The following is a 14,718-nucleotide window of genomic DNA, read 5'->3' as shown; positions in this document are numbered from 1 at the left end:
CTGAATACGTGTTTGCCACCGCGATAATGGGAGAGTATTTCACACAGAAGGCATCACAGAAGTCCTTGTTTATTGAGACTTCTCTGGTGCTTTTGATACTGAAGGATATTGGATTGAAAGCATATTACTAAGTGGTTTCACTACGTGTGTTGTAATCCCTAGCATGGCTCTCTTGTACATGGCAATCCCTAGCCTGGCTCTCTGTCAGTGCGGTTGCTGGTGATATTCCTATTGCTAAATAAATTTATGGCATCTTGAAAAAGAGTAATGAGACTTCAGTTAAGCTTTATTTGATCTAGCCACATAGATTGCTTAGCCAGGAAAGCTTTTACTTCTCACCACTACCATAATGTGGTTTACATGAAAAATAGTTGGACGAAAGCAACCTGGCACAGTGCATTTCTGTAACAAAAGTACCCAACATAGCATGTAGAATGTTTTTGATTCCTGCAATACTTATGCTTTCCTGTATTTTCTCTCCGATTATGAAAAGACAACCGAAAATGCTTTTAGGAACACAGTACTACTCACACAAAATCCATTTACCATTAAGTATTGACTAGTAGAAACCTGGGTCACAAAACCATATCCGATGTGCGTTATTCACTGTCGGCCCTTCCAAAAGTAGAAGTGTAATGTTGCCCTGCAGTGGCTGCAGTGCATGGGGGTTCCCACATTCAGCAAGGCCCTATACTAAGCCTAATGCACGTACCTATGTTATCTAGCAAGGGAAGGCTTCGCTATGTGGTATGTCACCGGTAATAGCTATTGTTGGGGCCATTGCAACAAATGTAAGCTTATATCCCTTGTGTTCGTTAATCTCTTCCGGGTCCTCTTATAGTTTGTCTTACTTTTGTTCTAGACTGTCTTCTTTTCCGCTGCTGCTAGTACCTTTGTGCACAATCCTTCTACATGTTTAATGAACAATCAAGACCTCTCATCCCTGAATAAATTAGTAAACTCATCAGGACATACTGATCCCTTTGCTGGCTCTACGTGAAAGTGCTTGAAAATCAGGTTCTTACACGATATCACATGTGATAATTGTTGTATACAGAGACTCATTCAATCCATGATTTATTAAAAGCAGATGAAATTAAGAAAATTTGAAAGAAGAAAACTATCAAAAGATGTATGGCGGTTATTTGGACTGGTGTTCCATAAAATGGGAGGGGTCCATGGTTGTGATAATACAAGGACCAAAACCTCTCTTTGTTATCTTGGTGAGTATCAAGGATTGGTACGTGTACGCCCATAAGTAAATACATAGTAAAATATTGTGGTGAACGTTTGCTCTACCTCAATATAGGCTGTGTGTATTATGCGCCCTTCTATGCCAACAATGTGGACGCCAGACGTTCTTTGCAAGCCTGATGGGTTGTGATCTTTTCTGCGGGGGCCTGTATTCTGTGAAACGTGGTAAGATTACTTAGTAGGCCAACACAGACCCCAGTGCAGAACTTCAGCCTGGGTAATACCACTGTGATGATGATGATGATGTACTTCTGTATGCTCCATGTAAGATGGCAATCACAGACATCTTCAGGTGATATCAGCATTTCTTCACCACCTGGTTGATCTTTGACCCAAAGGAGAGTGATTTACAAACCATAACATGAGGCTGTGAACCATTTATAGTTGGCTCAAGTTGAGGTAAATGTTGTCAATCTATCTTGATTTCAATTGTGAGCCATTAATTAATTAATTCTCTTGCATCCAGGAACGGACACCAAGGGATAGTATTTTTTACGTTATTTTCAAAGTGCTGTTCTCAAGGAGAATGAAATGTGACTTTACCCTCCTCTGTCAAGGACAGGCCTCTACTTAGATGATACATCATGTGACACGGAAATGTTAGTAAATATGTCATGTTTTGTTTTGCTCAGGTTGGGCTCTCTGCAGAGCTAAATTGATTCTATGTTAAGAATGTATGCAGATGGAATACCTCAAAGGTGAAGATATCTGCATTTTAGCTGAAAATACATAGTGCTAGATAGTGTGAAGAGGGTTACAGAGAGAGACCACAGGAGACCAGTGTAGACCAGTGCAGACCACTTTTGAACTAGTACAACAGTAGACATTGCTGACAAAGATGAAAATGTTAGAAAGTAGACACAGAGGGGCAGTCCAGAATAAAGAAAACTGTCTAGAAGACAGTAAATAGGCATCACATGAACTCACGGAAGTCATAGGTAGAAATGCAAAAAGTATTCCAAGGTGGGGCAAACTACCTGTTAGCATAGATTGTGGTTATTTAAATATGTAGCTCTTCTTTTGATATAGCACAACCAGTCAACACATTTGAGCCTAAGGTTAGGTGAACATCTTGGTGCCTCATGAGTCAGGCATAGCACAACATCCCTGGACTAAAAATGTGAGATGCCGGGTAACAGGAGAGGTAGGAGGTGAAAGACACTAGGCAGAATTTTTTACTCTAACACTAGTATCTTACCCTCTAGTTACCAGTCATGGCTTCAGTCAGCTCTTGCCCATGGCGTGTCATACTCTTGTCCTTCGTTGAAGGCACTAAATATCCTTGCATTGTAATGAATACAGTAAAATGCTATGAGAGGGTACTATTTCTAAAAAACTATTTTTTTAAGTTTGAAAAAGAAAGTTTATTAAAAATTAATACAGTGAGCAAAATACACACAATACATCTTATAATTTAAATAGATAAAATAGTAATATCTCAGTTACAATAAAGAATTCTCTCTCAATAGAAGAAAACAGCATGTGTAATGATGGAAAATATGAGAAATATATAACCATTATAAATATTTATGAGATTGGAAAGAAAATATGATAACATATAAAACTGTATTAAAACATAATTCATGGAGGTTTAGAGACTTCCTCAATTCTAGGAAAGTGAGTGCATGAAGTGTAAGCCAAAGAGTTTAAGTAGTTTGTAATGGGAATCCATAACATATCTCTTTTAATGGCAAGGGATATCGGGGAAACATAAGCTCTATCAAGTCTATACTTATAACATACACATACCACCAAGCTTGAATAGATAATTTTGAAGAATCCTTCCAAGGTTTTGTGACTCATTGAAATGCAACAGTTAACAGTAAATCCAAAATGAAAATATTATTCTTTTGATATTGAGACCATTGTTCTGCAAGACTTCCTAAAAAAATATATTTGAAAAGCTTAAAGTAATCCTGGTATTAAATATAATATTTATTTGGTGCCATACTCTTACCCAAAACTGAAATGTGAAAGTACAATCAAACAACATATGCTTAAGATCTGAAATTGATGCATTACTGTACCAATAGGACAAAAAAATTAGGATTTATTCTCTGCAAATAAACTGGCATCATTAATAATCTATTGTATATAAAGAACAAAGCTTGGACTGCATTAGCTGCTCTGTAGGATTTCCATATTTTAATCCAAATTTTATTCCATAAAGGAATAGAAAAGGCCGATTCTAAATCTCTTTCCCGATGTAATTTAGTTGTAAATTTAGATCTTTTCTCAGGAGAAGCAGTAATTAGGTGACAAATGTGAGAAGCTGATGGGGCTTCTAACAGGAGATCTTTAATTGGAGAAGGGTGGACCTTGGATGATTGTTGCGAAATAAATTTTTGATAAGAACCATTTACAATATCTATTAAAATACGATATTGCTTGGCAAAAGAAGGCGTAAAAGAAAATAAATGTTGTGCTAGTTCAAAAGAAATAGAAAAAGCATCTTTAAAGAGTTGATGCACCCATCTCAAACCTTTTATATGCCAAGATTTCCAAAAAATGGTTCTATTATTTAATTTAATATATTTGTTGTACCAAATTGATGAAGTGAGAAACCGATCTTTCTTATCAGTAAGTGAATTATAAATGGGTTGTAGGATTCTGCAAAAGTTCTTTAAAGGTAGGTAAAAAAATAGAGGGTGGTCTATATGTAAAAGATACAACTTCCAGAAAAGAGAAAGGAGCAAAAAATGATTTCTCAACTTCAACCCATAGTGGCAGGACTATAGAATCGTCTTCATTTAACAAAAGAGAAGCTTGTTTAAGGGAAAATGCCATATGATAAGAACAAAAATCCAGAAAATTAATCCCTCCCAGAGACTTGGGTCTCATATATTTTTTAAGAGACATTCGGGATTTTTCATTATTCCATAAAACTGATTATAAAATGGAGTTCATCTTCTTAAAATAATGACACATGATATTAATTGGGATATTTGATAAGTAAAAAAGAATCATAGGGAGTATCTTCATCTCAGGAAAATCTAACCTACCCCACCAGGATAAAAAAGGGGGTTCCATTGAGATATGATTGTATTAAGATTAGAAAAGAGTTGTGAAACATTATAAGAGATTGTATCCTTAAAAGTAGGCATAAACAAAAGGCCTATATATTTAATTTTATCATTATTCCAATGGAAATTGGATACTTTAAAATCTTCAGAAAGACAAGTGAGTCAAAGAAGTATTTCATATTTATCTTTAATTTATATCCTGATAGAGAAGCATCATTTTCAACTTCCAACAAAAAAGCTGGAGGTGAAGATTGTGGTTTTGATATAAAAAATAAAATATCATCAGCATAAGCCGAAAGTTTTACTTGACTTCCCCCAAATTGAAAACCATACAAATTTGGATTAGCTTTAAGTTTTATGAGAAAGGGTTCCAAAGCAATAATAAATAAAAGTGGTGATAATGGACATCCCTGACTAACTCCTCTAAACAGTGAAAAAGAAGGGGAAATGAGACCATTTATAAAAAATGGCTGCTTTATGGGAAAATATAATAATGATACTAGTTTTATAAAATTAGTTCCAAAACTAAGCCACAAAAGAGTTGAAAATATAAAGTTCCAGTTAACTCGATCAAAGGCTTTCTCAGCATCTAGGGCAATTGCTGAGAGAGAATCTTTATATATAGCTGATTTACACAGAATATTAAAGAACAATCTTATATTGTCCGATAGTAGGCGTCCCTTAATAAATCCTGATTGCTCCCTTACCAATCAATTTCGGTAAAAGTTGTTCCAAACGAAGAGCCAAACTTTTAGCAAAACTTGTATAATCTAAATTAAGTAGGGAAATTGGTCTATAATTCTTACAGAATTTTGGATCCTTGTTATCTTTTGGAATAAGGCAAAATAAATACTCTTGAAAAGAGCCTCCGGTCGAATTAGATGTGATGAAATATGAAAAAAATGTATATAATATTTGGGCTAATAATTTAGAGACGTGCAAATAGAATTCTATAGTGAAACCATCCAGTCCTGGAGCTTTACCTTTTTCAATAAGTTTAATTACATTGAGAATCTCCTGAAAGGAAATATCTCTATCTAGTGCAGAGAATTCAGATTGTGAGAGTGTTGGAGGATTAATAGGAGATAAATATTGGGAAATGCATTCCTGCAAATGTTGTGATTCAGGAGCATATAATTGTGTGTAAAAATGAACAAATTCATTTAAAATGTCGTCATTCGTATGTAATAAAGAGTTTGAAGCATTGTACATATACTCTATCTTTACTTTATCTTTTTAATTTTTGAAATAGTTTGCTAAACGTTTCCCTGATTTATTCTGTCCTCCATAATATTTAGCACTAGATTTAAGAAGGTACGAATTAGCAATGCCTCTGGAGTTCTTTTTAAAGGCAAACTTAGGTTGAACTAACTCATTAAGACACTTTGTAGACTTGGAAGAGTAATACATATTTTCTAATTTTTTAATGCGGCTCAAAGATTGTAGTACATTTTTATTAGCAACTTTCTTTTTATCGGCAACAAAAGAAATATTAAAGTCTCTAGAAGCATCTTTGAAAGCATCCCAGATAATCTGAATCGATAACTGAGGAGTATCATTATCTAAAAAGAATTGTATTTCAAATTTTTCAAAACGTTGAGACAAATTAGGATCAAGGAGTAAAGAATTATTAAATCTCCATCTTTTATTTGATTGAACATGTGGTAGAAGATCAAGGACCACACTTACAGGAGCATGGTCAGAAATTAGTATGGATCCGATTTCCGAATCTAACACGTTGTACCAAATGTTGTGAGACAAATAATCAATCCTCGATTGAGAGGAATGCACAGGAGAGAAAAAAGAGTATTCCAGTGAAGTGGTGTTGCACAATCTCCAAACATCCGTTAAGACTCTTTGGTTAATCATATCAATAAATTGTGAAAAGACAGTGGAAGGTTTAAATTTAGCATTAGAGTTACAATCAATGAAAGGATCTATAATCATTTTACAATTAAATACTCAAAAGAAATATTCATTAGCTTTGGTAAGATATTCTTCCAAAATAATTTATCTGGTTAAGTAGCTGCATAAACATTAAATATGGTTAGTGAAACTTTGTTAAAAAACATCGAAACAATAAGCCATCTGTCCAAAGCATCAACTTCTTGAGATCTAACTGAGATATCTAAAGACTTATGACATACGATAACTACACAATTTTTTTTCCCTGTACCAGGAGAGGAAAAAATATGTCCCACATATTGTCTTTTAATCTTAAACACTTCATTATCAGAAATGAGTTTCCTGTAAGAGGCCAACATCAGCTTTAAACTTCAACACACATGTTAAGACTCTTTGACGTTTAATAGGAGATCCCAAACCTTTAACATTCCAAGAAATAAATCTAGTTGTCATTTAAAATGAAAAATTAGATAATGTAACCAGCAAGCACAAAATATAAACCATATATGTAATTTAAAAATCTGATCACATAAAAACATCATAAAGTATATAACAGAGAGAGAATGCATATGAGCAGGAGATAGGAAGAAAAAAGGATAAGAGAGAAAAGTAGAGAAAACAAGAATACAAATGAACATAACAAATAATAAGAACATACCTACATGACAAAAGAAAGTGAGGGTGGTAAAACCACAAAAGGAAGATGACACAGCCTCAACTCCATAACTGCAGACATGGAAGGGGAGGAAGGCCGGGATTCACAAAATGCGAGCCTAGACACAGGTACGTTGAGAAGGCATAATCCATAAAAGAAAACAAGGAGAAGAAAATGAGGAAGATTAGTAACAACCAATTCCTTTAAATAATAGCTTCAATTCAATAGCACAGGAATAAAAAAAAAATGCACAACTATATTCGAAAGAAAAGCATATTAAATAAGACTCCGCTATTTTGGAAATATCCATTTTTTTCACTCCTGCAGGGATCAATTAACTTCTGAAGAAAAGTTGGATCTTCATATGTTGTGGTTCTATTGTTGTAAGTCACCTTGAACAAACAGGGGTGAAAAAGACCATATTGAGCATTAAGAGGTTTAAGCGCCGGACATATGTCCAAGAATCTTTTCCGTTTGTCCGCTGTCGATTTAGCATAATCATGCGCGAAAAAGAGATTGGAATCTGACCATACAATCTGACCTTTAGCCTTTGCTTTGAGAACCTTTAGCAAATCCAGATATTCCAAAAATATATAGAATTCTCCCTCTTGGTTTCCTAGACAAAGAGGCAATATGAGAAGGATGCCCAAGTTATGTGCTCTTTGTATATTTAAACTTGGAGACATGGGCCGATCTAGGAGTTTGGGCAAAAGCGATTGGAAGAAGGACATTGGATATGAACTTTCAACACCCTCAGGAAGACCATAAACACGAAGATTATTCCTTCTATTTTGATTTTCCATGTCTTCAGCATGTTTTTTCAGCACAGCCACTTCAGATTGTAACAATTTAATAGCTGCACATGAATCCTCCAACACCTTCACCTTCTGTTCGATATGAGAAACCCTGTTTTCCACACGTGACCATTTATCGTCCAGAATTTGTAGTTGTCTATTGGTGTCCTCCATATATGGCTTTAAGAGCTCTAATTTCTTCACAAAGTAACTCCATAAAGATGTTATCAATTTGCTTTAATAGGAGACACAGGATATTTTTTAGCTCTTTTATTAGCTGATGCAGATGGTTTTATCAGCAGTTTGGATGACAATTTATTAATCACAGACGATGTAGAGTCATCCGTTATAGGTGTAGATGAAACATTATCTTGGCTGGATTCACTCATGTTATCCCATATTTGAAAGGAGGAAAATAAATCAACTAAAACAATATTATCTGAGCTTTTAGTAATTTGTCCTTTACAATTACTCAAATGAAGATTCCTAGATCTGCCCATCAGTACAGAATAAAAGTTTGGAAAACATGAGAAGAATTAGATGAACATCCAAGGTATCGTCTCCTCAGTTATTTAAGGAAAAAGTGGCATTAGAAGACATGCCTATCAGTTTCAGGGGAGGTCACTCTGGTCCTCGACCAATCCCCCAACATTTACTTGCTTTTTTTAAGAGAAAACAAAACGCAGAGAAATGGCTCGGCCTCCTCTTCCTCCGCCGCAGTCACGGAGCTCTCAGGAAGGCAGCCATCTTCATTCGGCGCCAAGCCACACCCCCTATTTCTAGAAACCTGATTTGCTTAAGTTAGGTGTTCTTCACATCTGGCCTCTTGCACAGGGACAGAGATTCTACATCACCCCATGTAAGGATCATCTCTTTAAAAATATCATACATAAATGCATTCCCACTGTGTTTATCCTGATTGCATTTACTTAAACATCATCTATTTCAAGGCAATTTCCTCAAATATTGTCATCTGAATCATTTTGATATTTTTATCTTTGATATAACTGTAATATATATTTTTAATCGTATTTTGCCGCATTACCTTTCTCACATTTTTGTTTGACATTAAAGGAGGTAGAAACCACAAAAGATGACGACCAACAAAGACTTTCATTATATTTTAATGACGTGGTCCAAGCCATGGAGGCTTATTTGAAGCCACTCCTGGTACAGTTTCACTTTTCCTGGTAAGTTATTTCTTTTCAATGCTTTAAGGTGTGTTCAAAGTTTACAATTATTTGTCTGCTTTAAATTAAACCACACCATATAATAAGTGCTATCTGAACCAAAAAACATGACTGATTGATCTGTGTCTTTCTAGATTGTGTTGCTTGTTTTTATGTTTGTATCTTTGTACTGAGATTATAATTTGTTGATGGAGTCCAAATCGGGGAGGGGGGAAATAAGCACAACCCTGCTCAACTGTTGCATCGAAACAAAATATTAATGCAGGACATGCTGGAACATCTACAAAAAGGAAGGAGGTGATGGTCTATATACAATTTCCGTATTCACTGCATCACAAATAAGTAAATGACTACATAAAAAATGTAATCCTATGTGAGGATTTGAAATGGGCTTTGGGCAAGTGGAGAGCATTGGTGTCAATTCCCCAAAATGCCAGGGATAGTGGAAGTGACATCTAATACTTTCATTCAGACACACATGCTTACACATACACATTCACACACACATACTCATATACACACACCCTCACCTACAAGCATGCATACAACCTACATCTAAAAGCATTTTACTTACCTTAGCTGCCTGATAGCGTTATATTCCAGCTAACCGTACTCCATTTTGTATTACATTAATAGTGAATCATTTGATTAATTATTTATGTAATAATGAAAACATTGACAGAAAACCAGGAAAGTAGTTTCAGGCACTGAATTTTGCCACCTCTGAGGTCAGGGTTTGCAAAGGCAATCCCAGAGTTTGCAAGGGGCAATCTAGGGGTCGCAACTGCGACCCCTAAATGACATCCATGAGGAGGGGCGAGCAAAATGAATATTTTAACCCAGTGACATTCACTGTGAGAAACTAACAATGCCTTTAGTCTTGATGCCAAACATCTCAGTCATGGCTCGTTAACTGTTTTTTATTTATAACAAGCATTGATTGAGACCTCTGGAGTTGAGGCTGAAGCCTATGCAAGTTTCTCACATTGCCTGTCAGTGGGTCAAAAATGTAAATACAGCATGCAGGGATAATGTTTACTTACCCACGTGTGCTTCTCTTCTGCATTCTGAGCGTGAGTCCCAGAGACAGCTCCACTGTACCAATCCAGACATTGCACTCGTGCTGCTGATAGCATTAACCAGCATGAGATAAATGCCAGGAATGGTAGGAGCGGGCTATCTGAGTGCCACTGTTGACACTGGAGGCCTTTGTCTGCCCTCCAGCTGGCTGTCTAACACAGCTCGGGCTGAATAGTTTTAAAAGTGTGCATATCAGGCTGGCCATAGCAAGACAGGCGAAAAAACAGACATGCATGATTTAAACTGGAGTGGGCACCATTCCTCCCCTGCTGCCAATCAACACCAATAGCTGCACCCTGCCCTCACGCACTGCTTGGGCTGGGAGCAGTGACAAATAAAATGGTAATAAATTAATTAGCTGTCTTGTCTGCTGATCCTTTTTGGGATTTGTTATCCAGCCACCTAAGATGGTGTCCGGGCACCAAATTAGGTGACAGTGTACCACAAATCCCGAAAAAGGCCCATGGAGTCTACAACATTTTGTTTTCTTTTTTTCATTTCAACTAAGGAGGCTTCTGTCCTGTAAAGATCCCCACACTATGTCCTTGGGAACATGGTGTACTTACGGTGCCTCCTTATATGGCCTTTGTAGTATTTTTTCAGGACTTAGGGACTGTGCCCAGCGTTCAGATATGGTAGCCTAAAGGGCAAATTTTCTCTTGTGGCCAGCCAATCAGATCACTCACATCTGTGGTTCCAGTTTCAGAACCACAGATCCTAGTAAATAAAGCTTCCTCATCTGACGGAAAGCCTTTATTTTTTACATTTTGTTTTTTGCAGTCTCCACAGATTGCATCCACCAATGCTCCATGATAAAAACAACTAAGATCATCAAAACTGTTGCCCATTTTAATCTTGCTCTGCAACTTTTGAAAATGTTTATATTTCTCTAAAGCTGCTAAATGGATTTACACCTAACCAAAAATTCTCACTTTCTTAGCAATCATACATACTGTCTTGCATAGAGGGGGTACATTATTTCATCGCTTTTAGCTGTAGAAACAAGCTAAATTTACTATGGCAGCTGAAATGGGAAAACACAACTTTTTTCACCCCATCACTTTTTTCCTGCACTGATTTGCCTGTAAACTAACATGACAGTTTTTAGCTGACTTTTCCAAGAGAATGCCTGTAGGAATGTAGCCTGGTGTGTGGTGGGTACACCTTATACCAGGTCCAGGTATTCCCTCTTAGCGAAGTGTAGGCAGTGTTTAGAAGCCAGGCTCTCTAGCGGTAGCTGTGGATGAATAGCTAAGGCTTATCTAGGAGACATGCATAGTTCATACAAAACCACTGTAGTCACACAGCACTTACACACATGAAAGAAAACACTCAGTTGTACATAAATAAAGTTACTTTATTTTTGGAACGCAATACCACAAAGTACTAGAAGGGCAACCCTCAAATAGGAGTTAAGTAATACACTAATTATATACACTAGTAAACAGTAATATGCATAGAAAAGGCTAGAAAACAGTGCAAATAGCAATAGCCAATAGTGACCCTAGGGGGAGCCCAGGCCATATACTAAAAAAAATGTAATGCAAACATAGGACCCCCACCTAGGTAAGTGGAGTGTGTAGAGGGGAGCTGGGAGTACTAGAAAACCACAGAGGTAAGTAACACCGTACCCCCCCCAGTGACCAGGAATGCAGGGGTAAATCACTGGAATGTCCCCAAACCACCCAAAAGGAAGGAAAAGAAGACACCCAGACAAGACTGCAAGAACCAGTGGTGGATTCCTGGAGAAGATCTGTGGAGAGAAGGGACCAAGTCTAAAAGTGTCAGTGGAGTCCAGGAGGAGTAGGAGCTACTATTCATTCAGCTGTGCTTGCAGGAGTTGGTCGATGGTGAGGAAGAGTAGGTCAGGTCTGCAGCCCTGGACCCGTAGAAGAGCTCCTGATGGATACAGAAGATGTCCTACACTGGAATGAAGATTGTAAATGGGTGTTGGTGCAGGAATTCCACCAACAAGCCTTGGCAAAGGCAGTTATGTGGTTAGTGGAAAAGTGGTGCTGGCGGAGACCAGGAAGGCCCAGGAGGACTCAACCCAGGAGGGGGAGTCACAGGGGACCCTTAGTGACACAGAGGACCCATGGGGGTGGATGCAGCACCCACAGGAGTCCCACAGGACGGGGACCCAGAAGTTGCAAAAGGAGCCAACACAGCACTACAGAAAGGGATCCCTCTCCGCAGGAGAACCACGCAGAGGGCTGTGCATCGTAGGAAGGAGTGCTGGGGACTGGAGCTACACGTCGCCTGAAGCTTGTCGGGTCCTGGAGGTTCCAGTCACAGTTCCAGAGGCCAGAAGTCGAAGTAGAGGTTGCAGAGGAGTCCTGCTGGAATCTTGCAATCTGAATCTGAGGACCCACCCAAGAGAGAGAGAGAGAGAGACCCTTAATAGCCCTGAAAGGGGGATTGGATACCTAGCCAGGTAAGCACCTATCAGGAGGGGACTCTGACGTCACCTGCCTGGCCTTGCCGCTCAGATGCTCCCGGAGTTCCCTGCCAACCCTGGAAACAAGATGGCAGAACCCAGGGACCCTCTGTAGGAGTTCTGAGCACCAGCCCTGGGGTGGTGATGGACAGGGGGCTGGTCTCTCCCATTTCCATTGTCCAGGTTCGTGCCAGAACAGAGACTGGGGGTCCTTGAACCAATGTGGGTTGGTTTATGCATGGAGGGCACCAAATGTGCCCTTCAAAGCATACCAGTGGCTTGGGGAGGTTACCCTTCCCAAGCCAGTCATACTTATTTCCAAAGGAAGAGGGTGTTACCTCTCTCTCCCAAAGGAAATCCTTTGTTCTGCCTTCCTGAGCTTGATCAGATCAAGCAGCAGGAGGACAGAAACCCATCTGAGGGGTGGCAGCAGCTTGGGCTGCCCGGAAAACCCTGTAAGACTGGTGGTAGCAATGCTGGGGGTCTTCGAAGGAACCCCCAGACTGCATGGAATCATACTTCCAGTACTTGCAACAGTATAAGGGTATGCTTCTGACATGTTTGATACCAAACATGCCCAAGTTTGGAGTTACCATTATGTAGCTGGACGTAGGTAGTGACCTATGTCTAGTACATGCATAAAATGGCGTCCACACACTCACAAAGTCCAGGAAAGTGGGCCTGGTGTTTGTGGGGGCACCTCTGCTAGTGCAGGGGTACCCTCACACACAGGTACCTGACCTGGCCTTCTGAGCTGAGAAGGCCTACCATAGAGGTGACTTATAGTGACCCGGTGCAGTGATCTGTAGTGAAAACTGATGCATGCACCTGTTTCACGCAGACTGTAATGACAGGTCGCAGAACCCTTTGCATGGGCTCCCTATGGGTGGCAGAATAACTGCTGCAGCCCATAGGGATTCCCTGGTACCCCAATTCCCTTGGTACCATATACTAGGGACTTACACGGGTGGGCCAGTGTGCCAACAAGTGCCAGATCATTGCCTGAGCCTTTCTGTGAACAACCAGGCATTGGTGAGGAATGAGGGGGGTCTCAGGACCCTCTGGAGTCTCAGTTGGAGCAAAGGGACTGGTATGAAAAGTTAGGAGAAGCCAGTGGACTGGAAACCTCTCCAAATGCCGGCATGTTCTCATCTCCTACAGTGGCTACGGAGGAGGGAGCCTTGTATACTATGGTGGTGCTTAGGGCAGCTTAGGTCCTCGATCTAGATCTGCCTGTGGTGCTGGTCAGGACTAACCTTCTGGCGGAGATGCTTCAGCCGTGGGTTTCCACATTGGAACCAATGTTACCCTTTAATGAAGCCCTCACAGGTGTCCTGCTGGGGAAGTGATCCAGACCCAGCACAGGGGCACCTGTAAATAGGAAAATTAGCTGCGGCCATTGCCCAACTGCAGGTGATTCTTGCCTCCTTACACAACACCCTACTCCAGAGATTTTGGTGGTCCAAGCCTTCACTTTGCATGGCGCCTTCCCTTCCGCTCTCCCGGATAGGGAATCCAAGTGCCTGAACCATCTGGGGAAGAAGTTTTCTTCCTCCAGCCTGGCAGTGAGGTCAGTAAACACCTCATGCCTATTAGGCTGTTTTTCCCATACTTTGTGGGATATCTTGGCGCAGGTGCTGCCTCAGGTCCCGAAGGGCATGCGGTACACTCTCTCACAAGCAGTCAAAGATGGGAGAGATGGAGCCAAGTTTACTATCAGTTGTGGTTTGGACACGACTGACTTGCTGGGTAGTGCGATTCTGTCAAGGGTGGCCCTTGGTCGCTACACCTGGCTTTGTGCATCTGACTTTTCGGGGGATGTCCAGGCAAACCTTAAGTACATGCCCTTTGATGGGTCTCACCTATTTGGTGAAAAGGCAGACTTGGCACTGGAGTGCTTCAAGGATTCTCAGGCTACGGCCAGATCCATGGGCTCGATGACCCCTCGCCAATAGTCTGTCTTATACCCCTTTCGAGGCTTCGGAAGGGGTGGGGTACCACGCCATCCATACATCAGCCACTGTCCTCTGTCAAGTCAGCATCCTGTGTGGGGACGAGGTCGTGATACCTTCTGAACCGGAGGGTCTGGCCAGAAGTCGTCCACCACCAAGCGCTCCACAGCACCCAAGTCCTCCTAGTGTGATGCTGCAAGACCACACGCTTCCAGTTGCAGGAAGGATTCATATTCATCTCCCTCTCTGGCGGTCCACAACATCGGACAAATGTGTCTTGTAGATAATAGAGAAGGGGTATTCCCTCCCCTTCCAGTCTATCCCTCCCTCTATGTCTCCATTAAAAGAACAGCTGATGGAGGATCGCATAGTCTTGCTCTGCGAGGAAGTTAAGTCTCTCTCTCGGACAAGGGAGTCATAGAAAGGGT

General features: G+C 40.1%; 1 protein-coding gene across 2 annotated transcripts in view; it reads left to right on the top strand.

Annotated features, from left to right (window-relative positions):
* Positions 1–14,718, top strand: part of CFAP46 (cilia and flagella associated protein 46) — a 1,580,346-nt gene that overhangs the window by 1,045,347 nt on the left and 520,281 nt on the right. For both annotated transcript variants that reach the window (XM_069239769.1, XM_069239768.1), the window contains exon 51: positions 8,706–8,821. In XM_069239769.1, the coding sequence (XP_069095870.1) occupies positions 8,706–8,821 (116 nt within the window). The remainder of the gene's footprint in view (positions 1–8,705; positions 8,822–14,718) is intronic.

Source organism: Pleurodeles waltl, chromosome 6, assembly GCF_031143425.1.
Source record: "Pleurodeles waltl isolate 20211129_DDA chromosome 6, aPleWal1.hap1.20221129, whole genome shotgun sequence".
Classification (NCBI taxonomy): Eukaryota; Metazoa; Chordata; class Amphibia; order Caudata; family Salamandridae; genus Pleurodeles; species Pleurodeles waltl.
Note: the sequence above shows the minus strand (reverse complement) of the source record. Positions and strands in the feature narration are given on the sequence as shown.